The following is a 24,884-nucleotide window of genomic DNA, read 5'->3' as shown; positions in this document are numbered from 1 at the left end:
TAGAATTATCAAATGACCTAGTAATTCCACTCCTAACTATACGTTCAAAATAATTGAACACATATGGTCTCACAAAAACTTGATACAAGTGTACATAGCAGCATTATTTGTAATAGTCAAAAAGTAAAAACCACCCAGATTTCTGTCAGGTGATAAAATGTGGTATATCTGTTCAATGGAATATTATTTGGCAGTAAGTAGATAAAAGGAATAAAAGATACATGCTATGACACAGATGATTCTCACAAACGGTATGTAAATGTAATCAGACATAAGCCACATGTTGTATGATTTACATGAAGCGTCCCACATAGGCAAATGCATAGAGACAGAAAATAGATTAGTAGTTGCCAGAGAGTGGAGATAGGGGGAATGGAGAGTGACTGCTTATAGCTACAGGGTTTCTTTTTGGAGTGACGAAAATGTTCTAAAATTGGTGATTATTGCACAACTCCTGAATAAACTGAAAAACCATTCAATTGTGAATTTTATGTAAATTATATCTCAGTAAAGCTGTTCTCCCTCACCCAAACAAAAAATCTTGCCATTAAGATTGTGTCTCCTTGAATTTGGATACACCATCAATAGACTTTATTAATGACCCACTCACTGACGGTAATTAAATTCAGAGTTCTGCTAAGTTCAGCTTCACCTCAAACCAAGATTGGTAGGCATAAAAAGCATCAAAATAGTCATCAGCATCATTTAGTAAGTCATTAACTAAATCCAAGAAAACAATATCAAAGGAGATGAAACAGAGGGGTTTATGCTTTTTGTGAATATATCAGAACAGTATAATAAAATTGCAACTGGCTACTTGCGCTTCTTTCAACTACCATAGGCCTGTGATGAAACTTAAAATAATAGTACGTACAAGTAAAATATAAAAGCTTTAGCCACAGAACTATTTCCCTAACTCACCCTCTGGTTTTTAGCAGAAGAGTTTGCAAGGATATTTATATAGAGAGATTATCAGCAGCATTCCTTGGATCTGTTAATCATGTATATTAATAGTAATATTTAAACTCTGTCATTCTAAAATATCCGAATAATTTTTATTCACTCTCTATATTGAATTTTACTCAGCAAAAATTAGGCCTTTCCTTAGTTTTTTTTTTTAATTTTTTTTTAAAATTTATTTATGAGAGAGAGAGAGAGAGAGAGAGGCAGAGACACAGGCAGAGGGAGAAGCAGGCTCCATGCACTGGGAACCCGATGTGGGATTTGATCCCGGGTCTCCAGGATCGCAACCTGGGCCAAAGGCAGGCGCCAAACTGCTGTGCCACCCAGGGATCCCCCTTTCTTTAGGTTTAAATTTAGTTTAATCTGTGGAGATTTTCTCCAGTATGATTGTTTTTTCAGCTCTTTTAACTAAAATATTAGTGATTAAAATTACATATTTAGTTCTAGCAACAAAATTTGAAAGATAGATTATAATAAGAAAGAAAACAAATTGTGTTATCAAATATCAAGAGAAAGATGATTGAAAAAGAAGCTCTAATCATTAGGAAATCTGAAGGGAAGTGTAAGGCTTGTTTCCTGGCTGCTGTTACTCACTATTCTCTATTAATCTCCACATGCAGGTTTGACTGTGCAGATCGACAGTTCCATTCCATTCCTGCCACCTGGCAGGCACTCATGGACAACCCATATGATGTGAAGGAACTGATTCCTGAATTCTTCTATTTCCCAGAGTTTTTGGAAAATCAAAATCGTAAGAAATAAGAGATTAAAAATCTGATTCAACAGGTCCCAGTGAAGGATCCTGAAAAATACCTTCCAGGACATTTTTGTGATATTCTATAGTATTTAAGGTTCATTGTATCTGTGTATTCATTCAATAGGGTTTGACTGATGGCCAGATGTAGTCTGGCATTTTTCCAGTAAAATGCTATGCTCTGGTGAATGATGATAAGTGAGTCAAATTTGAATTGGTGAGAGAATTTATCAGAGTACACTGTTTACCAGAAAGCAAAGATGGCCATATGCTATTTCAGCCATATAGCTAGCCACTTAGACTGTGTTTGAGTTAGGAGTAGGGAAGAAAAAAATGTTTGAGTTAGGTAAGATGAGGATTTAGACCAACAGTTTGCAGACTATAGGTCTGTGGGTCATATCTACAGGGCAAAGTTATTTGTTGTGTTTTGTTGGAACACAGCCAAGCCAATTCATCTACATATAGACTGTGGCTGTTTTTATAGCTTAACATCGTATTTGAGTGATTGCAGTAGAGACGATGAGGCTCATAAAGTGAAAAATATTTATTCTTTGATACTTTATAGAAAAAGTTCGCTGGCTCCTGGTTTAGAGCAGAAGAGAAGAGGCAAATTGAAAATAATGACAGAGTATAAGTTACCACAATATTTGAAAAATTATATTATGTTTTTGAAGTAGAGAATTATGGAGCCAAATACAGTCTTTAAAAATATCCAAATACTCCTCTAGGAAGTATTTTTGGATTTATTTTTAGGCACAATAAAAATGGCAAGATTGTTATTGGTGTTCTTAAGGGAAATTACAGTGTCAAAGGACCATTATCAGCTTCTTTTTCCTCCTCTACTATATAATGTTAATGTTTGACCCTTTGTTTCTTCAGGAGAGTTGTTTGCTACACTAGGGAGAGTATATCCAGGGCTTTGTGTGGTCTGATCATGCACTCTGGAACACACTGATAGAGGCAGGGCATTGATTTCTCAGAGTGAGGTAATTAAAATTGGTCACTTTCAGAAAATCAAATGAATCTATTGATGGACTCTGAGCCATAGGACTGGAGCCTCCAAAGCCAGGGTATCTGGGCGAGGAGGGATGAGCAGATTAAATTTGGATGCCAAAGATACTCTTAGCTTGACAATTTCTGATGTTCGCTAGAGCAAGTTGTTGTCTCAATACAGTCCTACTGGCTTCCTTTTCTGACTGTATGTTGCTTCTTTGTTTGAAATGAGGTAGGTGGGGGCGGCCTGGGTGGCTCAGCGGTTTGGCGCCGCCTTCAGTCCAGGGCCTGACCCTGGAGACCCAGGATCGAGTCCCACGTCAGGCTCCCTGCATGGAGCCTGCTTCTCCCTCTGCCTGTGTCTCTGCCTCTCTCTCTCTCTCTCTGTGTTTCTCATGAATAAATAAATAAAATCTTTAAAAAAAAATAAATGAGGTAGGTGGGAGAAAGCAAATTACATTATTAAGAATGTCATCAAATATTAATATTAATTAGGAAAACAAATATTAGTAAAACCTCAAAATTGTACAAGCAAGAAAATTTTAGTATTTTCCACAGTGCAAACTACAAGGTATGGTAGTATTCAAGTAGCTTAACAAAATCCTCAAAACCAAGTTCTTTCTGTATTTTCACTCTGCTGTTCTAAGTGTTTCAGCTTTGTCCTTGGCTAGTCCCTCTCATGGTTGGAAAATGACTTGTAAAGCATTTCTAGACTTCATAGGCAGATACAACAGTGTCTTAGAAGTGGATTGTTAATTCTTTGTGTCATTTCTTAAAAGTAAGAAATCCTTTCTTATAGCCTTTCCTCATTATTCCTACACCAGTCAGGCTACATAAAATAAAGCACAAGGATGGGTACTTAAATAAAATCAAAGTTCTGTTACCAAATAAGGAGGGATGGCTAGTGGGTTGGCAATTATGTCTGTTACACAATAGTTGAGTTAGCAAAGCCACAGGCCCTATGCATCCTGTCATTCTATGACATTGAAACCTCTCTCCAGTTTTGGGACACACTGATATTTTAAGGCAGCTTCTTTTTTGAAGGTCTTTTTTGTTAACGCTTTTCTTTTTCCCACTATGAAAACAGAAAACCTCATTTTGGGGACAATTTTGTCAAACTACTGTATTTTAACTATATGAGCAAATCTTTATGATGTCAGTATCTACTTAGAATAGTGGTATACAAATATATTTTTTTCCTTATGACAAACATAACACTTCTATTGCATAAATTTAAAGTATCAGTTATACAGGGACGCCTGGGTGGTTCAGTGGTTGAGCATCTGCCTTCTGCTTGGGTCATGATCCTGCGGTCCCAGGATCGAGTCCCACATCAGGCTCCCTGCATGGAGCCTGCTTCTCCCTCTGCCTATCTCTGACTTTCTCTCTGTGTCTCTCATGAATAAATAAATAAAATCTTAATAAAAAAAATAGATACAGTATAAGTTACACCAAAAAGCAATAAGGAGCTGTATTTTGTAAATTAACTATTAGAGGGACTATATTATTTTTAATGCAAGAAGAATATTGAATATTGCATTATTGTTTAGAAATCAGTTTAGGTCATGTCTATGGTATCCCCCACTTCCCAACCAAAAATCAATTATTAATCTGATTTACTTCGTAATAACCAATTTAAAACTGTTTTATTCTCATTTACTTTTTAAATCAACTGATAAAATACATTTCAATGTAATTATTTTTACCTGTTCAGTAAATTTAGAATAAGAAGGGAACTTGATTCCTTCTTAATTAGAGGAGAAGAGAAGCCTCAATTTGGCTAAGGACTGTGCCCTTATATTTGTTTTACGTGATTTATTTAAATCTAAAATGATTTGACACATTTATCCTTTACTTATCTTAGAATTTAACTTGGGTTGTCTCCAAGTTTCCAAAGAAGTGGTAAATGATGTCATTCTCCCCAAATGGGCTAAATCAGCTGAAGATTTCATCTATAAACATAGGAAAGCTCTGGTAAGATTTTTGTGTTTAGTTATTGCATTACTAAGACTGAGATGCATGTGTTTTCTAGAGAATGGACTAAAGAATATCTGGCTATTATTTTTCTAGATTTATTTGTCATCTGTTATATATACTGTTGTAGAGAGTATAATATGGTAATTTATTTTGGGGTTATAAATCTTTGGTAGAGTAAAAATATAGTGTCGTTCCATGGATATATTTATTTATAGTACATATATAGTATATATTTATTATATATTATATACATAATGTATATATTCAGGTCTTTACTATAACTGCCTATTGTATTTTAAACTATTCCAACCACCAAGCTGGTGTTGTTTGGTGTTTTGGAGTTCCCACATTTGTTTCAAACCTAACAAGAATGAGGGGCACCTAGGTGGCTAGGTCGGTGAAGTGTCCAACTCTTGACTTCAGCTCAGGTCGTGATATTAGGGTCCTAGGATCGAGCCACTTGTCAGGCTCCGTACTCAGTGTGGAGTCAGCTTGAGATTCTCTCTTTCCCTCTCCCTTTTCTCCTCCCTTGGCTTGTGCTTATGTACATCTCTCTTGTTTTCTCTCTCTCTCTCTTTCTCTCTCTCTCCTCCTCCTCCCTCCTCCCCCCCTCAAATAAATAAATAAATAAATAAATAAATAAGTAAATAAATAAATAAATAAATAAATAAATAAATAAAATCTTTTAAAAATCTAACAAGGATGAGTGCATTTATATTTTCTCTCAAGGATTTCAATTAGTTTTTTAATACGACTGCTAAATCCTAAATTCCACTTTTAAAAAATATTAGTTTTTAGCTGAATTTTCAGTTTGGAATTAAATGAATAGAGTTATAAACATTGCTATTGTGTCTTTTTTGTAAACGATGCATTCCCCCCACTAAGCTCTCTATCTAAATTGAAATGTTTCAGAGTCTGAAACTAATTAATTAGGCCAATACTTGGAAACATTCCCTGTCATTAGTATATAGTATGTCAGGTTACAAAATTCAGGATTAGATCATAATATTTGTAATCAGTAACACTATGCATGAATAAGAAATTGAAAAAAATTAACTCTGAAAAATAATCTTTTACTTATTTAGCTAGCCAGGAACTTCCTAGATGCATTCCTCTGTATTATCTATGACATGAAGTAGGGGTCCAGGATTTTAGGAATATGTTCCTTATATTACTATGTTAGAAGCCCATGTTTCAGTTATATATTTCTGTGCAATAAACTACCCAAAAGTCAGTAACTTAAAATTTAGCCATTTTATTTTCTCTCACAGTTCTGAGTAAACTGGTCTAAGCTGAGCAATTCTCACATTCTTGAGGTTCTCATGCCCTTGGCAGTCATAGCAGCTGAGATTGGAGTCATCTGGAGGCTGCATTGAGACACTGGGATACTGGGCTTTTCTCCCTTTCCATGTATTCTCAGGATATCTCCTCTTCTTGTGGCCTCTCTAGCTAGGTACCCAGACATGTCTAGAGCTCAGGGAGGAGTACAAAATTGGAAGCTTCCATGCTTTCTTAAGGCTTAAGGCTGTGAATGGTCACAGCATTTCTGTCACCTTGTCAGAGTCAAACAGTAAGAGCATCAGTGCAGATTGAAGAGGAGGGAAGGTGTAAACACCATCTCTCAGCAGTGGGAGGGAAAAAGAATTCTCAACCAACTTTAATCCACCACAGTCTGCCCTCTGACTGCAAATTATTTGCATTTCTCCTACATGCAAAATGTACATAGTTTCTCCGGTCTCTCAAGATCCTCCCAAAGTCTCATGTCAGCAACCTTTAAGTCAGGAATCTGCAAACTTTTTCTATAAAGGATCAGTAAATATTTTTGCTGGCTTTAAGGTCTGTGTCAAAATTCTGCCACTGTAATGCAGAAGAAAATGGATATGGCTTTGTTGTACTACTCTACAAATCTAGAGGTAGTAAAATTTGGCCCACAAGCAATAAGTAGTTTGCTGATCCCGGCATTAAGGCATGAGGTCTGAAGTCCAGAATTTTGTCAGTCATCTAAATCAAATCCATGTGTGCACAAAACTACTCAGGTTTGTCTGCTCTTGCATCTGAAGACTGTGGAGTAGAGAAAAAGGTTATCTGTCCCCACATAACAACAGTGGTGTGACAAAGACAGAATTATAATAGGTATATCTCTCTCATTCAAAAGAGAGATTAAAAAGGGTGCCTGGCTAGCTCAGTCCATAGAGTATGCAACTCTTGATCTCAGGGTCATGAGTTTGAGCCTTACCTTGGGCATAGAATTTAATTTGAAAAGGTAAGGGACAAAAACAAGAGGTACCTAGCAGCAACTGGTTTAAAACAATTCAGAATTCTAGCAGAGACATGGTTTCAGTTCCTTTATCAGGGCCCAGTGCTATTCCAGAGTTCTCCATGGCTATTTTGTTTTACCCTTTGGCTCTTAGCTTCCTGCTTTGAGTCATTTTTTTTCTTTTATATTAAAAAAAAAGTGCTTGCATGGGTATTTCATATTTTACTGATGACATTCTGATTTAATCATTGACTTTGACCATTTCTCATTTAGAGAGTCTTTGCTCTCTAGTATCCTGGAAATGAGAATAACTGTATTTAGAACTCAGCAAGACCTGCTCCTTTATATTTTTTCAGTTATATTTAAAACCTGAATAGTTCTTTTTTTAAATTCATCTTACTCTTCCACACTTCATCATAGGCAGCTAAAGGAACCAATTAAGAAAGAAAGAAAGAAAGAAAGAAAGAAAGAAAGAAAGAAAGAAAGAAAGAAAGAAAGAAAGAAAGAAAACCAATTGCCATGGAAATCTCCATCCCCAAACAACATCCAGGTGCTCATCACAACAAATGCACTCCTTAATCCCCATTACCTATTTAACCCATTCCCCATTCCCATTGTACGGAAATGTTGAATCATTCTGTTGTATACCAGAATCTAATATTACACTGTGTATTAACTAACTGGAATTAAAACTAAACAAAAAAAAAATCTGTCACTAGATTCATGAGTTGATTAGGTACTCTTTCTATCTTTGATGGAACTAAACATGGACCCCTTTTCTTCTGTCTCCAGTAACAATTTCCATACTGTCTTTCAAACCATCATTAACAGGCTCCAGGAGGTCCTTTAAACCTCTGCCACACAGTCCACTTTCTTAGTGGGTATTAGGTTGGGTACATTGGAGGGAGTGATTTTCAGCCACCTTTAATCAACCCCAACTGTTTGTTTCTTTGAAGTTCTAGATGGCTATTTCAATGGAAATTTCATAGCAAAGATATATCCATAGCCATCATTAAGTTTTTTGTTGCTGATATTTAGACTATTAGAATACTTGAGTTATTTTCTTCGCCCATTCATTAAGAGGTGTGTGCGTATTATTAAATATTAATAAATATTTCTACATTATGCTAGATAAAATATATATAAAATATGTGGTAGATACTGATTAAATGTTTAACATGATTTTGAGATAATTTTATTTACAGTGGTAAGATTTATGTTTGGAAATGCTTAATTATCTCTTACTTTTTTGAAGGACCCATATTTACATTGTAGTTGGAAGGTATCTCTGTATTATTTGTTCTTTTTCTAGGAGTCTGAGTATGTTTCTGCTCATCTTCATGAATGGATAGATCTGATTTTTGGCTACAAACAGAGGGGGCCAGCTGCAGTGGAAGCACTCAATGTTTTCTATTACTGTAGTTATGAAGGTATAAGCCTATAAACTTTTTATCTTGCATTCCGTTGATAGAAAGTATCATTTAATAGATGTTCATATACGGTATTTTGGACATGAGAAAGACTACATTTAGAAATAGTTTTAATGATCTCTTCGATTTGAAATATTAAGAGATTGATGTGTTTTTTTTTAAGTAATAGTTAAAAGTGTGTATGCAAATCTTCACTTTGCACAGTGAAGGAAATCGTCGACAAAACAAAAAGGCAACATACTCAATGGAGAAGATATTTGCAAGTGATATATTTAATATGCAAAATATATAAAGAATTTATACATCTCAACGCCAAAAATCAAATAATCAATTTAATTTAATTTAATTTAATTTATTTATTTATTTTTTAAGATTTTATTTATTTATTCATAGAGACACAGAGAGAGAGAGAGAGGCAGAGACACAGGCAGAGGGAGAAGCAGGCTCCATGCAGAGAGCCTGACGTGGGACTCGATCCAGGGTCTCCAGGATCATGCCCTGGGCTGCAGGTGGCGCTAAACCGCTGCGCCACCAGGGCTGCCCAAATAATCAATTTTAAAAATGGGCAGAGGACCTGAACATTTTTCCAAAGAAGACATACAGATGGCCAACAGACACATGAAAAGATACTCAGCATCACTTATCATCAGGGAAATGTAAATCAAAAGTACAGTGAGAAATCACCTTAAATCTGTCAGAGTAGCTAAAATAAAAAACCTAAGAACAAATGTTAGCAGGGATATGGAGAAAAAAGAACCCTTGTGCACTGTTAGGATTGCAAACTAGTGCAGCCATTGCAAGAAACAGTATGGAGGTTCTTCAGAAAATTAAAAGTAGAAGTATGCTATGATCCAGTAATAAGTAGCCAACATATGGAGGCAACCAGTGTCCACTGATAGATGAATGGATAAAGATGTGCGTGCATGCTCTCTCCTCCTCCCCTCTCTCTATATCTATCTATCTGTATGTATGTATGTATATATATACATATATATATAATATATACACACACACACACATTCACCATGGAACATTACTCAGCCATAAAAAAGAATGTGATCTTGCCATTTGTAACAACATAGATGGACAAGGGGTATAATGCTAAGAGAAATAAGTTAGAGAAAGAAAAATACCAGATGATTTCACTCAGATGTGGAATTTAAGAAACAAAACAAAACAAATGAGCAAAGGGGCAAAAAGAAAGACAAACCAGGAAACAGGCTCTTACCCATAGAGAACAAACTGATGGTTACCAGAGGAGAGGAGAGGAGAGGATGAGCTAAATAGATGATAGGAATTAAGGAGTACACTTCCCCTGATGAGGATGGGTGATGTATGGAATTGATGAATTATTATGTTGTACACCTGAAACTAATATTACACTGTATGTTAACTAACTGGAATTTAAATAAAACTTAAAGAAAAAAATAAATTAGAACTTAAGAATGATGTAAATAAGTTTTTAAAAAAATGAACAAAGGAGAAAGGAGACTGAAAGACTACTCTTAAATACGGAAAACAAACTGGTGGTTGCCAGAGGGGAGGTAGGTACAGGGAGGAGTGAAATAGATACAAAAAAACGTTATGTATGCAAATCTAATTATAAATGTCAGTTATTGGTGACATAAAAGGTTTTGCTTTCTAGCCCTAAGTGTCCTATTCAGTCAGTCCTGTTATAAGTATTCAGTGTTGAATTGTTAACAGACTTTAAAAGATCTTAAGTATTATAAATAACAAACTCTTCTAATGATAAAATAAGGTGACATCATTCTAATGTTTAGCTCAGGATCAAGAACATTTCTTGAAGGCTTTGGAAGCCTTAAGAAGTAGTTTTTTTCTTTTCTAATCCTTCAATAGTAAAGATGGTGAATAGTGTGAAGTTGGATGAATTTGAACAGAGTCCACATGCCTTTTGGTAAATAGACAAGCTTGTTTTTGCTTTGCCATATTCATTTGATAATAGAGAGGTAGTATGTTTGATGGTTATGAGCTTAGACTTTGAAATCAGACTTACCTAGTTTGGGTACTTACTAACCATATCAAGTACAGTTGGGTATAATCAGTTAACCAGAATATCATCTTTCCCAGTATTTGTTAGATAAGCAGTAACTTATAGAAGCATTTTGTGTGATTATTATACTTGTTTCAGTTTGATTATCATGAAGAAAATAAGTAGTTCTACTGTGAGGCAGTTTGCGGCTCAGTCAATTAAGCATCTGACTCTTGATTTTGTTTCAGACTCATGGGATTTTCCCTGAGTCGATCTCCATGACCAGCATGGAGTATACTTGTGTTTCTCCCTCTGTTCCTCCCCCTGCTTGTGTTCAAATGCACTCTGTGGCTATCAAATAAATAAATTAAATCTTTTAAAAAATAAAAAAAGCCTCTCTTACAATATTCTTACAAAAATTAAGAAAAGAATGGTATTTTATTGAAAATATACTACTCAGTCTCCAGTATATTAATCAGTTGTGTGGCTTGCTGATTTGTTTCACTCCATAGTGAGTTGAGTGCTTCTCCTTGTTTTAGGAGCTGTGGATCTGGATGCCTTAACAGATGAGAAAGAAAGAAAAGCTTTAGAGGGGATGATTAATAATTTTGGGCAAACACCTTGTCAGCTGCTAAAGGTAAATCATTAAAGCTATTGATTACCAAAAATTTTTATTGATTACATATGATTACATTGCTGAATTTTAATGATTTAAAACTGTATCTCTCAGAATTATCTAGAATTTCAGAAAAATTATACTGTCACTTAAAAGTAAATAGGTTTAAATGATTGTTCATTTTTTGAAATAACAAAATATTGTGGTCAAAATCCAGATATTCAATCAATAACTTCAGTCACAGAGAAGTTAATATTTACTCAGCCAATCACTTTATTTTGTTTAAACAACTAAAATGTGACTGGAACCAGGATTTGGATGCATGACTATCTAATTCAGAAGTATTTCTATCATGCCTTGTCTCCTCTGAATTAATAGCTATAATCTCATTTATTGAACTAGATCACTTTCTATGTTTTATAAGCTGTTACTTATATCCTAATTGTGACATTTTCTGCCCTAGTTGTATATTTGTGCATTTGTCTCTTTATTATAAATATATTACAGGCAAGCAGCCTTTTTTTAATCATTTTATATCATTCTTGCATGTAGTATATGTGCAGTAGATATTTGTGAATTGAAATCTCCACAGCTGTGGAGCAAAAGAGATACACAGCAAGACTGTATCTAAATTCTGGCTTATAAATCTGTTGTACTTTTCTTAATTCAGTTATCAGACTAAGGTTTATAATTGCTACTTTTCCTTAGCAGACTTTATTTGAAGCCTCCAACATTTATTTTTTTACAGAATAGTCATATTTAAAATCAATGCTTTATCCCTGTCTGCTGATGGAATGCAAAAGTAACAGAAAACTTCCCTGAGCTTTGAAATAGATCCTATAATATTTTTGCACTGGCTTACTTTTCTTTTTTTCATGAAAGTAGAGCTAATTAGTTTTTACCACCATAAAAAATAACAGAAAAATTAGCCATTGATTTTTCCTTAATTTTTTCTTTAAATTCATTTTAGTTAACGTACAGTGTATTATTAATTTCAGGGGTAGAATTTACCGAATTCTGTTGCATATACACCCAGTGTTCATTATGTCAATTGCCCTTTAATGCCCATCACCCAGTTACCCCACCTCCCCCCCAACTCCCCACCAGCATTCCTCAGTTTGTTTATGATTAAGAGTCTCTTATGGTTTGCCACCCACTCAGTTTTTATTTTCTTTTCCCTTTCTTTCCCCTATGTTCATCTGTTTTGTTTCTTAAATTCCACATTTGAGTGAAACGATAAGATATTTGTCTTTCTCTGACTTATATACTTTGCATAACAACCTCTAAGTTCCATCCATTCTCTCTCTGCCTGTATCTCTGCCTCTCTCTCTTTCTCTGTGTCTCTCATGAATAGATAAAATCTTAAAAAAAAAGTTCCATCCATGTTCTTACAAATGGCAAAATTTCATTCTTTTTGATGGCTGAATAATAGTCCTCTGTGTGTGTGTGTGTGTGTGTGTGTGTGTGTGTGCGCGCGCACACCACATCTTCTTTATCCATTCATCTGTCAGTGGACATCTGGGCTCTTTCCGTAGTCTGGTTATTGTGGACATTGCTGCTATAAACATCGGGGTGCACGTGCCCCTTCAGATCACTACATTTGTGTCTTTGCGGTCAATACCTAGTAGTACAATCGCTGCGTCATAGAATAGGTCTGTTTTCAACTTTTTGAGGAACCTCCATACTGTCTTCCAGAGGGACTGCACCATCTTCCATTCCCACCAACAGTGTAAGAGAGTTCCTCTTTCTCCACATCCTCACCAACATCTGTCATTTCCTGACTTGTTAATTTTGGCCATTCTGACTGGGGTGAGGTGGTATCTCATTGTGGTTTTGATTTGAATTCCCCTGATACTGAGTGACGTTGAGCACTTTTTTCATGTATCTGTTGGCCATTTGTACGTCTCCTTTGGAGAAAGGTCTGTTCATATCTTTTGGCCATTTATTGATTGGAATATTTGTTCTTTGGGTGTTGAGTTTGATAAGTTCTTGATAGATCTTGGATACTAGCCCTTTATCTGATGTGTCATTTGCAAATATCTTCTTCCATTCTGTCGGTTGTCTTTGTTTTTTTTCGACTGTTTCCTTGGCTGTGCAAAACCTTTTTATCTTGATGAAGTTCCAGTAGTTCGTTTTTGCCTGTTTCTCTTGGCTCTAGAGACGTGTCCAGCAAGAAGTTGGTGTGGCCGAGGTTAAAGAGGTTGTTGCCTGTGTTCTCCTATAGGATTTTTGATGGATTCCTGTCTCACATTTAGGTCGTTCATCTATTTTGAGTCTGTTTTTGTGTATGGTGTAAGAAAATCATCCAGTTTCATTCTTCTGCATGTGGCTGTCCAATTTACCCAACACCATTTGTTGAAGAGACTTTCTTTTTTCCGTTGGGTTTTCTTTCCTGCTTCATCAGATACTAGTTGACCATAGAGTTGAGGGTCCATTTCTGGGTTCTCTATTCTGTTCCCTTGATCTGTGTATTTATTTTTGTGCCAGTACCATACTGTCTGGATGATTACATCTTGGTAATAGAACTTGAAGTCCAGACTTGGGATGCCTCCAGCTTTGGTTTTCAACATTCCTTTAGCTATTCGGAGTCTTTTCTGGTTCCATACACATTTTAGAATTGTTTTTTCCAGCTCTGAAAAATGCTGATGGCATTTTGGTAGGGATTGTTGCATTGAACGTCTAGAGTGCTTTAAAGGGGTAGCATAGACATTTTAACAATATTTGTTCTTCCAATCCATGAGCATGGAATGTTTTTCCATTTCTTTGTGTTTCCCTAAATTTCTTTCATGAGGGTTCTATAATTTTCACGGTACAGATCTTTGCTGCTTTGGTTGGGTAATTCCTAGGTATCTATGGTTTTTGGTGCAGGTATAAATGGCATCGACGTCTTAATTTCTCTTTTTTTTTGTCTCATTGTTAGTGTATAGAAATGCAACAGACTTCTGTATGTTGATTTTACATCTTGCTACTTTGCTGAAATCCTGTAGGTGTTCTAGCAATTTTGAGGTAGTCTTTGGGTTTTCCATATACAGTGGAAGAATGAGTTTGTCCTCAGCGAAGAGTGCAAGTTTGACTACTTTGCTGATTCAGATGCCTTTTATTTCTTTTTGTTGTCTGGTTGCTGAGGCTAGGACTTCTAGTACTATGTTGAACAACAGTGGTGAGAGTGGACATCCCTGACATGTTCCTGACCTTAGGGGAAAAGCTGAGTTTTTCCCCATTGAGAATGATATTCACTATAGGTTTTTCGTACATGGCTTTTATGATACTGAGATTTGTTTTCTCTATCCCCTACACTGTGAAGAGTTTTAAGAAAGGGTGCTGTACTTTGTCAAATGCTTTTCCTGCATTTATTGAGAGAAACCTATGGTTCTTGTCCTTTCTTTTATTAATGTACTGCATCACATTGGCTGATGTGCCAATGTTGAACCACTGTTGTAGCCCAGGAATAAATCCCACTTGGTCATGGTGAATAATCCTTTTATTTTTTTTTTAATTTTATTTTTTGTGAATAATCCTTTTAATGTACTATTGGATTCTGTTGGCTAGTATCATGAATTTTTGCATCCATGTTCACCAGGGATATTGGTCTATAATTCTTTTTGGTGAGGTCTTTGTCTGGTTTGGGGATCAAGATAATGCTGGCCTCACAGAAATAGTTTGGAAGTTTTCCTTCCAGTCGTGTTTTCTGAAACAGCTTCAGAGGAATAGGTATTAATTCTTTAAATGTTTGATGGAATTCCCCTGGGAAGTCATCTGGCCCTTGATTGTTGGGAGATTATTGATTACTGCTGCAATTTCCTTGCTGGTTTGGGGTTACTTCTTTCTTTTCTTTTCTTTTCTTTTCTTTTCTTTTCTTTTCTTTTCTTTTCTTTTCTTTTCTTTTCTTTTCTTTCTTTCTTTCTTTCTTTCTTTCTTTCTTTCTTTCTTTCTTTCTTTCTTTCTTTCTTCTTTCCTTTTCTTTCTCTTTCTTTTCTTTTCTTTTCTTTCTTTCTTTCTTTCTTTCTTTCTTTCTTTCTTTCTTTCTTTCTTTCTTTCTTTCTTTCTTTCTTTCTTTCAGATTTTATTTATTTATTCATGAGAGACACAGAGAGAGAGAGGAAAGGCAGAGACATAGGCAGAGGGAGAAGCAGGCTCCATGCAGGGGAGCCTGATGCGGGACCTGATCCCAGGTCTCCAGGATCACCCCTAAGCTGAAAGCAGCCACTCAACCACTAAGCCAGCCAGGCATCCCTAGTTCATGCTTTCTATTTCCTCCTATTTCAGTTTTGGTAGTTCGTATGTTCCTAGGAATTTATCCAAATCTCAGATTGCCTAATTTGTTGGCATATATAGTTACTCATAATATTCTCTTATAATTGTTTGTATTTCTTTGATGTTGGTTGTGATCTCTCCTAATTCATTCATGATTTTTTTTTTTATTTGGGTCCTTTTTCTTTTCTTTTTGATAAGGCTGGCTAAGGGTTATCAATCTTATTAATTCTTTTAAAGAACGGGCTTCTAGTTCCATTGATCTGTTTCACCAAATTTTTTTTTATTTCTATATCATTGATTTCTGCTTTCATCTTTATATTTTTCTTCTTGTGCTGGATTTAGGCTTTATTTGCTCTTCTTTTTCCATCTTCTCTATGTGTAAGGTTAGGCTGTGTATTTGAGACTTTTCTTGCTTCTTAAAGAAGGCCTATTTTGGTATATTCTTTACTCTGGACCACTTTTGCTGTATCCCAAAGGTTTTGAAGTGTTGTGTTTTCACATTCGTTTCCATGAGTTTTTAAAATTCTTCTTTAATTTACTGGTGGACCCATTCATTCTTTCATAGGATGTTCTTTAACCTATTTGTATTTGTATTTGTATTTGTATTTGTATTTGTAGTCCTTCCAAATTTTTTCTTGTGGTTGACTTCAAGCTTAATAGCTTTGTGTTCTGAAAATATGCATGGTATGATCTCAGTCTTTTTTGTACTAGTGGAGTCCTGATTTGTGAGCCAGTATGTGATCTATTCTGGAGAATGTTCTATGTGCACTTAAGAAGAATGTGTATTTTGCTGCTTTAGGTTGGAATGCTCTGGGGACACCTGGGTGTCTCAGTGGTTGAGCATCTGCCTTCGGCTCAGGTCATTGTCCCGGGGTCCTGGGATCGAGTTCCACATCAGGCTCCCCCCTTCTCCCTCTGCCTGTGTCCCTGCCCTTCTCTTTGTGTCTTTCATGAATAAATAAATAAAATGTTTTTTTTAAAAAAGGATGGAATGCTCTGTATGTATCTCTGAAGTCCCTCTGATCCAGTATGACATTCATACCCTTGTTTCCTTGTTGCTCTTCTGCTTAGATGATCTGTCCATTGCTGTGAGTGGGGGTGTTAAAACTCCCTACTGTTACTGTATTATTGACAGTGATTTCCTATAAGTTTGTTATTAATTGATTTATGTATTTGGCTGCTCCCATGTTAGGGGCATAGCTATTTATACATGTTAGATCTTCTTGTTGGATAGACTCCTTTATTATGATATAGTGTCCTTCTTCACTTCTTATTACAGTCTTTGGTTTAAAATCTAATTTGTCTGACATAGGATGGTTACCCCAGCTTTCTTTTGCTGTCCATTAGCATGACAAGTGGTTTTCCACCCCTTCATTTTCAATCTGGAGGTGTTTTTGGATCTGAAATGAGCCTCTTAAGCACCATATTGATTGATCTTGTTTTTTATCCATTCTGATACCCTTTGTCTTTTGATTAGAGCATTTAGCCCATTTACAGCAAGTCACTATTAAAAGATATTAATTTAGTGCCATTGCATTACCTGTAAAGTCACTGTTCCTGTAGATTTTCTCTATTCCTTTCTGGTGTTTGTTACTTTTGGTCTTTCTGCTTAAAGAGCCCCATTTAATCTGAGTTGGTTTAGTGTTCACAAATTCCATTAGTTTTTGTTTGTCTTGCAAACTCTATCTCTCCTTCTATTCTGAATGACAGCAATGCTGGATAAAGTATTCTTGGCTGCATATTTTTCCTCTTTGGCTTGTTGAATATATCAGACCAGTCCTTTCTCACAGGCCAGGTCTCTGGAAAGGTCTGTTGCGAGCCTTAATGTGTCTACCCTTATAGGTTAAGGGCCTCTTGTTCTGAGCTGCTTTCAGGATTTTTTCTTTATTGTTGTAATTTGTAAGTTTCACTATAATATATCATGATGTTGATGTATTTTTGTGATTTCTGTGCCTCTTGAATTTGAATGCCTGTTTCCTTCTTCAGATTAGGGAAGTTCTCAGCTCTAATTTGTTCAAATAAACCTTCTGTCCCTTTTTTTCCATTCTTCTTCTGGAATTTCTATAATACAGATATTATTTTATTTTTTTGGAATCACTGAGTTCCCTAAGTCTACCTTTGTTATCTAATAGTTTTCTTTCCCTCTTCTTTTCAGCTTCATTATTTTCTATAATTTTATATTCTGTATCATTGATTCTCTCTTCTGCTCTGTCATTCTTGGTTTTTTTTTTAAGATTTTTTCATTTATTCATGAGAGACAGAGCAAAAGAGAGAGAGAGAGAGAGAGAGAGGGAGAAGCAGGCTCCATGCAGGGAGCCCATTGCTGGACTTGATCCTGGGACTTCAGATCACTCCCTGGGCTAAAGGCAGGCACTAAACCGCTGAGCCACCCAGGAATCCTCCTGTTGTTTATATGGCATCCACTTGGGTCTGTATCTCAGCTATCACATTAATTTTGGCCTGACTACATTTTAGTTCTTTTATCATTATACTATAGTAAGGGATTCTCTTGTGTCTTCTATGCTTTTTTCAAGTCCAGTTAGTATCTTTAAAATTGTTGTTTTAAATTCTAGTTCATATATCTATCTTATACCTATAGTGAATATACCTGGTTGTGAGTATGACTTCTTTTTCTTTCTTTTGGAGTGAATTTCTCTGTCTTGTCATTTTGTCCAGAAAAGAAAGGAAGGAAGAAAAAAAACAACAATAACAACGACAACAGAAAGAACAGAAAAAAACTAAATCCTGGGTGTGTTTTAGTTTTAGTCTGCTTATTTAAAGAAACTATGTACCAAAATAAAGCAAAGCAAAACAAAAAAAATATATGTATACGAAAAAAAATATGTATACATAAATATAATGAAAGGGAAGTAGAGATAAAACATATGTATAGAATACTAAAATAAAAATTTAAAAAGAATTAAAGTAACTGGAAAAAATAAAATTACTGAAAAAATAATAAGGACTAAAGAATAAAAATACAAAGAATGCTAGGTACTGTTTTCCCCTACAGCTGAAGTTCTTCAGTCGTCTTTGATCAGTAGACTTGGTGCAAGCAAGTTGTTTGTGCTGGTGTTCTGAGAGAGTGGCCCCCTTGTTCTGATTCTTGGGTGGGCTTGTCCTAGTACAAATGAGCCTCTATTGCACAGGGGAGCAGGTTTTGGTGTAAGTGACTCCAGGCTCCACTGGGTGGCGCTCTTTTGCTCCCTGAAGACTCACCGTGATTGAGCAGGAAGAATATGGTGGTGCCCTGCTCTCTAGCCGCAGAATTGAAAATTATACCTTCCTATTCTTCAGTAAGGCCTCACAGAAAGCAATCTATCATTTTTGTCTCTCCCTTTGTTATCAGAAATCTCTGTGTTCACCCTCCTTACGCCCAGCCTTCTTTATCTCAGGCACGTGATTGAGTTTCAAAACTCCAAAGTTTAGGGACTCCCACAGCCAGAATCTGTGCTGATCCCTCCCAGGATGGTCTTGCCATCCTTGTGCCTTTTATGGGACCTGTCCCAGGAAAGCAGTCACTTGGTAATGCAGTGGCTCAGTTTATAGCAACATAGAGCAGAAAGCCGGCACTTAGACTTGCTGTTGTCTGCTGGCTTCTGCACTCCTATACCTGGGAGCTGTGCTGCACTTAGGCACCACTCATTCTTCTTGTGACCCCAGGGATCCTCAGGCCACGCCGTCACACCTGGGATTCTGTCCTACTTCACCACCTGAACACCTTTAATTTAAGCCAGGAACATCCCCTGCTGTAGCAGTCTTCTGTACTTTCTGATTTTGCATTCAGCTGCTTAGAATACTTTGCAGTAGCCTCCTTAAGCAGGCTCCTTTCCCACCACTGTATCCTCAGTTCTATCACACTGGATTCAAGTCTCTGCACCTACTACCTTCCAAACAATGGTTGCTTTTCTACTTGTGGACTTGTACCGTTTGTTTTCTCAGACCTCCACTTGATTTCTTGGTTGCTCAGAATGATATGATACCTATCTAGCTGAATGATATAATAACTGTGTAGTTGTATTGAGGGAGGAGACAAATCTAGGGTCCCCCTACCCCTCTGCCATCTTAATTCCCAGTGAGACTTTGATTAAAAATAAAGTGAGTAATACTTACATGGATTGAAAGCTAAATATTGAAGTACTATGGCTGTCATATATTCTGTAATCTAATTTGTGATGGAGGTAGAAAAATCTTCTTTAGATGGAATTCTGTTTTGCATTTTAATTATGCCTTTTGCATGTTAATTTGATTTGCTATTGTTATTTGTAAAGGTAACACTATTCTATGTTGCTGACACTTTTAAAGTTAGGGAAAAATTTATTTGAAAACAAATGCAGCAATATTTATAATTTGATTCTGATAGTATTGACATTTGATCTTATTTCAGGAAATAAGGATTCACCTGTATAAATTTTGACTTTTGAATGATTCATTTAATTTTACCAAATATTTATTAAGCCTCTATCATACTTAATATACTATCCTAGGTATTGAAAATTCAAAAATGAATAGGACTTGTTTTCTGATTTTAAGATACTTTTTGCCTAACGGTGCGGGTGCCTGGCTAGGTCAGTCAGTGGAGTGTACAACTCTTGATTCAGGGGTGTGAGTTCAAGTCCTACACTGGTGTAGAGATTACTTTAAAAAAAATCTTAAATAAAAAGGATACTCATTGCCTCGTTGGACAAGATGGACCACAAACAACTACGTACTACAATAGAGAGAAATAAGTACTAAAAATTACTAAACAAAGCAATGTGCTGGTGAAAATAATAAAAGAGTAATTAATCCTGGCTTAGAAATTCAAGACAGATGTCAGTAAGAAAAACTTTAAAGTAGAAGTAGGGTTTCTCTAGAAATGAATAGGGGTAAGAACTGCTGAGGGAGTAATCTGAGCAATGGCCTAGAATTGTCAACAGTTGCATGGTATGTAATCCATTGTATCTAGAGCCCAGTATGTATGAAGGAATACAGTGAGAGATGTCTTAATATAGTTATAGAATTATTTTTTCTTAAAATTTATTTGAAGGAACCACATCCTCCTAGATTGTCAGCAGAAGAAGCAGTGCAAAGGCAGACCAAAACGGACACTTCAACCTTAAACCTATTTCAACACCTCTCTGAACTCAAGTCATTTTTTATAGAGGTAATATCCAATTTGGTAATATCAAAGCATTGTGTATTCTATACACCTATCTGTGTTCCTTTTATTCTCTAAAGTGCGGGGTGGGGGGTCATAATATTTAATCCAAAATAGTAGACAACGTTTCAATAATATGCTTAGATTTTTGAAACAATCGTGTTGGAAGATTTTGCTTGCTGGCTGAGTGGTAGTCAACTATTTCTCTTGGATTTCTTCTGTTTCACATTTTCCTGATAAGGAAGAATAAATTATTTGATTTAAATTGCTTTTTATGACAGCTAAAATGATATGTGGAGGGAGTTAAAATAACTCGTAATTATAGTGTCTGCTCATTTATAAGATACTGCTCAATAAGTCAGATTGTTAATTGCTAATATCAGAAAGAATAATCAAGTAAAACAAGATAGTTAATGCTATAATTGAAAGAGTACTTTAAATTCAAATGTTTACATATTGAATTAATTTGGTTCAGAAGGTGAATATGAAATGCATTTATATCAATGAATTTGGTTAAGACAGATAATATTCTTGTCAAGAAGAAAAAGTGATGATAAAAAGTTATTAAGAATAATTTGGAGGGACGCCTGGGTGGCTCAGCGATTGAGCATCTGCCTTTGGCCCAGGGCATGATCCCGGGTACAGGGATCGAGTCCCACATAGAGCCTCCCTGTGGGGTGCCTTCTTCTCCCTCTGCCTGTGTCTCTGCTTCTCTGTGTCTCTCATGAATAAATAAATAAAATCTTTAAAAAAAAAAAGTGAATAATTTGGAAATGTGTGGAACAAGCAGTAACTCTCATGCAATACAATAGATGTTGATAAATTTGTCTTAAAGGGCTAGATAGTAAATATTTTGGACTTTGTAGTCAAAAGGCAGAATTACAAATGTTATATAGATGCATATATAACCACTTAAAATATAACCATTTAAAATATAAAATCCATTCTTAGCTTACCCACAGCCTCTAAAATAGGTGGTAGGCTGGACTTTGTACCACAGGCCAACTTTGCCAATTTCTGCATTAGAGCATCATTATAATGTGTTTCTTAGGTTCAGTATCATAGGAATTTTTTTTCATCATGACACAGGGTAGCTACCCCAGGATGAGTATTTGGAGCAGGATAAAGAACACAATAGATACCTTGGGTACTATTAATAATGTGTTGATCCTTTTTCATCATCATAAGAGAAGATACTTACCCACTCATTCATATGAAGAGAGAAAGCCTTTCTGTAGGTTATCTCTTCTTAGGTAAAATGGTGAAGAAAACAGAAGTAGCAGTAAAAGCAAGGGCCTAATAAATGAATTTCTTCAAACACCATGTTCATTTATGCTTGTTCAAATGTAGGTTGTTCTTCTCTTGATTCACAGAGTGAAAAGATAGGCACTAACTTTATATGGTTTATAATACATTATTTAATTCATATAAGGATCTTAGAACCTGGCAAATAGCCCAATAATGTTAGGTTATAATTTACCTAATAAATGTTAGGTATAATTTATGAACATATTGTTACATCAAAAAACTTAGTTCAAATCACTCTTCTCTTTCATGTTGTAATAAGATAATGAAGGTATTTTCTGAGGACTGTATTTTCTGGTCCTGTCATTTTAGCATTCCAGGATTGCATCAGTTAATGGAATAGATCTGCAAAAGGAAACTCAAAAGGAAATTCTATAAAAATATAACCAGTTGTTGTATTTGACTTACTTGAACAATATACTCTTATGTGGTCTATATTTTCTAATTTATATTCGTGTCAGTATGGCGTGGGAAAAGGAAAGATCCTAAATCATGGCTATTTTAAGTGGTTGACACCGCTTGGAATCTGCATTTCTGTTTTACTGCAGAGTAGTAGAATACAAGAAAATGATGGGTTTTAGGAATTTCAAGTATGCCACCCAAACATGATACAGTTCTTTTCCTACATTTTTTAACCTAACATTTTCTTAACTTTTTTTAAAAGTATATTTGACACATACTGTTACATTAGTTTCAAATGTACACCATAGTGATTCTTCTCCTTTTCTATACTTTGATTAAATGAAATATTTTGGTAGAGTACAATGCTATATTATAGGGTTCATTCACATTCAAAGAAATAGAAGTTTGCAATAACTTAATAAAGATAAGCAGAACCAGCCACTAAGCCTTTGTCTTTTATTTTATAGGGAATTAGTGATGGTGTTCCACTGATAAAGGCCATTGTCCCTAAAAATCAGTCTCGTTCTTTTATGTCTCAAGGCAGTCCTGAGTTACTGGTAAGTCGATTTATAGTTTTTCCACACTGCTATATCTGTATACATTACAACTTACAAAAACAAGAAAATAAATTTTTTGAAGACTTCTTAAAAAATAATAAAGAAGATTTTTTATGGAATTACCTTGATCAAATATAAAAATGTATTTTAAAGGGGCTCCTTGGTGATGCAGTCAGTTAAACATTCAACTCTTGGTTCTGTATCAGATCATGATCTCAGGGTTGTGAGATGGAACCCAGCAGCATAGGGCTCCACACTCAGCATGGAGTCTGCTTGAGATCCTCTCTCTCTCTCTTTCTCTCTCTCTCTCTCTCTCCCCCTCTCCCCTGCTTCCCCCCCCCTTGCATTTCATGCTCATGTTTTCTTTCTCTAAAAATAAATAAATCTTTTTTTTTTTAAAAAGATGTATCTTCCAGCTATACAGCTTTTATTTCAAGTACTTAACTGTAATTTTTTTTTCTTTCATAAATGTGTCTCAATTTATTATTTGCTTTTGGTCAGTTTTTAGAACCAGAAATTGTTTTCATTTTTTTAAGTTTTCATTTTAAGTTTTAAATTCCAGTTAGTTAACATACAGTGCAATATTAGTTTCAGGAGCACAATATAGTGATTCAGCACTTTCTTACATCACTCAGTGCTCATTACAAAAGGTGTATTCCTTAATCCCCATTACCTATTAAACCCATCTCCCCACCCACCTCCCTTCTGGTAACCATCAGTTTGTTATCTATAATTAAGAGTCTGTTTATTGCTTTGCCTACCTCTCTCTTTATCCCTTTGCTCATTTGTTTCTTAAATTCCACATGTGAGTGAAATCATATGATTTTTGTTTTTCTTTTACTTATTTTGCTTAACATAATACTCTGTAGCTCCATCCATGTCATTGCAAACAGCAAGATTTTATTCTTTTTTATAGCTAATATTCCATTTTATACACATACACACAACATACCCCACATCTTCTTGACCCATTCATCAATTGATGGACGCTTGTTTTCTAAATTTGCTATTGTTGTAATGCTGCTATAAACATCAGGGTACATGTATCCCTTTAAATTAGTGCTTGTTATTGCTCTGTTCAAATTTTGTATTTCTTTCTATTTCAGCTTTGGCAATTTGTGTTTCTAGGAGTTTATCTGTTTCTTCCAGGTTGTGCAATTTGTTGGCATATAGTTTTTCATAATATTCTCTTATAGTTATTTGTATTTCTGTGGTGTTGGTAGTTATTTCTCCTCTCAAATTTGTGATTTTATTTATTTGGGTCCTTTTCTCTCTCTTTTTTTAAAGATTTATTTATTTTAGAGAGAACAAGCAAGGGGGGGATAGAGGAAGAGGGAGAGAATCTCCAGCTGACTGTCCACTGAGTGGGGGTCCTGATTGGGGCTGGATTTCACCACCCTGAGATCATGACCTGAGCCGAAATCAAGAGTTGGAGATTAAACTGATTGAGCCACCAGGCACCCATCCTTTTGATTTAGTCTGGCTAGAGGTGTTGTATTGGTTGTATTATTTTTTTCATATATCCAGCTCCTGGTTTCATTGATCTGTTCTTATTTTTTTAGTTTATCATTTATTTCTGCTTTAATCTCTTATTTCATTCCTTCTGCTCACTTTAGGCTTCTTCGTTGTCTTCTTTCTAGCTCCTTTAGGTATAAGGTTAGATTGAGATTCTCCTTGCTTCTTGAGGTGAACCTCTATTGGCTGTGTGCTTCCCTCTTAGTACCATTTTTGCTGCATCCTAAAAGTTTTAGACCATTATGTTTTCATTTTCAGTTGTTTCCATGTATTTTATTTCTTCCTTTATTTTCTGGTTGACCCATTCATTGTTTAGGAGCATGCTACTTAATCTTTAGTATTTGTGGTCTTTCCAGATTTTTTTTTCTTGAAGTTGACTTCTAGTTTCATAGCATTGTTCAGGTAGTTAACTGCAATTCTGAAGTTTATTTGGAATAATAAATATTGTGAAAATACCAGAAAATGTTGTATAAGAAAAATAGGATATAGCATCAGCTATTACAATATAGCATAAGCCAGTAAAAGAATGAAAATGAGAAATAATACAGAACTGATTAAGGTATACACGCATGACATAGTGAGTACTTTACTTGAATTTTATAATTTAATCTACCTAACGGTCCTGTGAGATAGGCACTATTATTATTTCCCTTCTACAGATAAGAACTTAAAATTCAGAAGCAATTTGCTCAAAGTCATAGAGCTAGCAAGTAAGAGATGTGGGACTCAGG

The 24,884-nt window shown here is 35.4% G+C and overlaps 1 protein-coding gene across 11 annotated transcripts in view; it reads left to right on the top strand.

Moving 5' to 3' along the window:
* NBEAL1 (neurobeachin like 1) overlaps positions 1 to 24,884 on the top strand; it is a 178,014-nt gene that overhangs the window by 130,649 nt on the left and 22,481 nt on the right. For 10 of the 11 annotated variants that reach the window (XM_072812973.1, XM_072812975.1, XM_072812971.1 and 7 more), the window contains 6 exons: positions 1,584 to 1,714; positions 4,575 to 4,684; positions 8,257 to 8,374; positions 10,904 to 11,001; positions 20,264 to 20,380; positions 22,549 to 22,638. In XM_072812973.1, coding sequence (XP_072669074.1) covers positions 1,584 to 1,714; positions 4,575 to 4,684; positions 8,257 to 8,374; positions 10,904 to 11,001; positions 20,264 to 20,380; positions 22,549 to 22,638 — 664 coding nt within the window. Of the gene's footprint in view, positions 1 to 1,583; positions 1,715 to 4,574; positions 4,685 to 7,364; positions 7,495 to 8,256; positions 8,375 to 10,903; positions 11,002 to 20,263; positions 20,381 to 22,548; positions 22,639 to 24,884 lie in introns of those variants that run through there. The other variant, XR_012024946.1, reaches the window with a different exon arrangement.

Source organism: Canis lupus, chromosome 36 (assembly GCF_048164855.1).
Source record: "Canis lupus baileyi chromosome 36, mCanLup2.hap1, whole genome shotgun sequence".
Lineage (NCBI taxonomy): Eukaryota > Metazoa > Chordata > Mammalia > Carnivora > Canidae > Canis > Canis lupus.
Note: the sequence above shows the minus strand (reverse complement) of the source record. Positions and strands in the feature narration are given on the sequence as shown.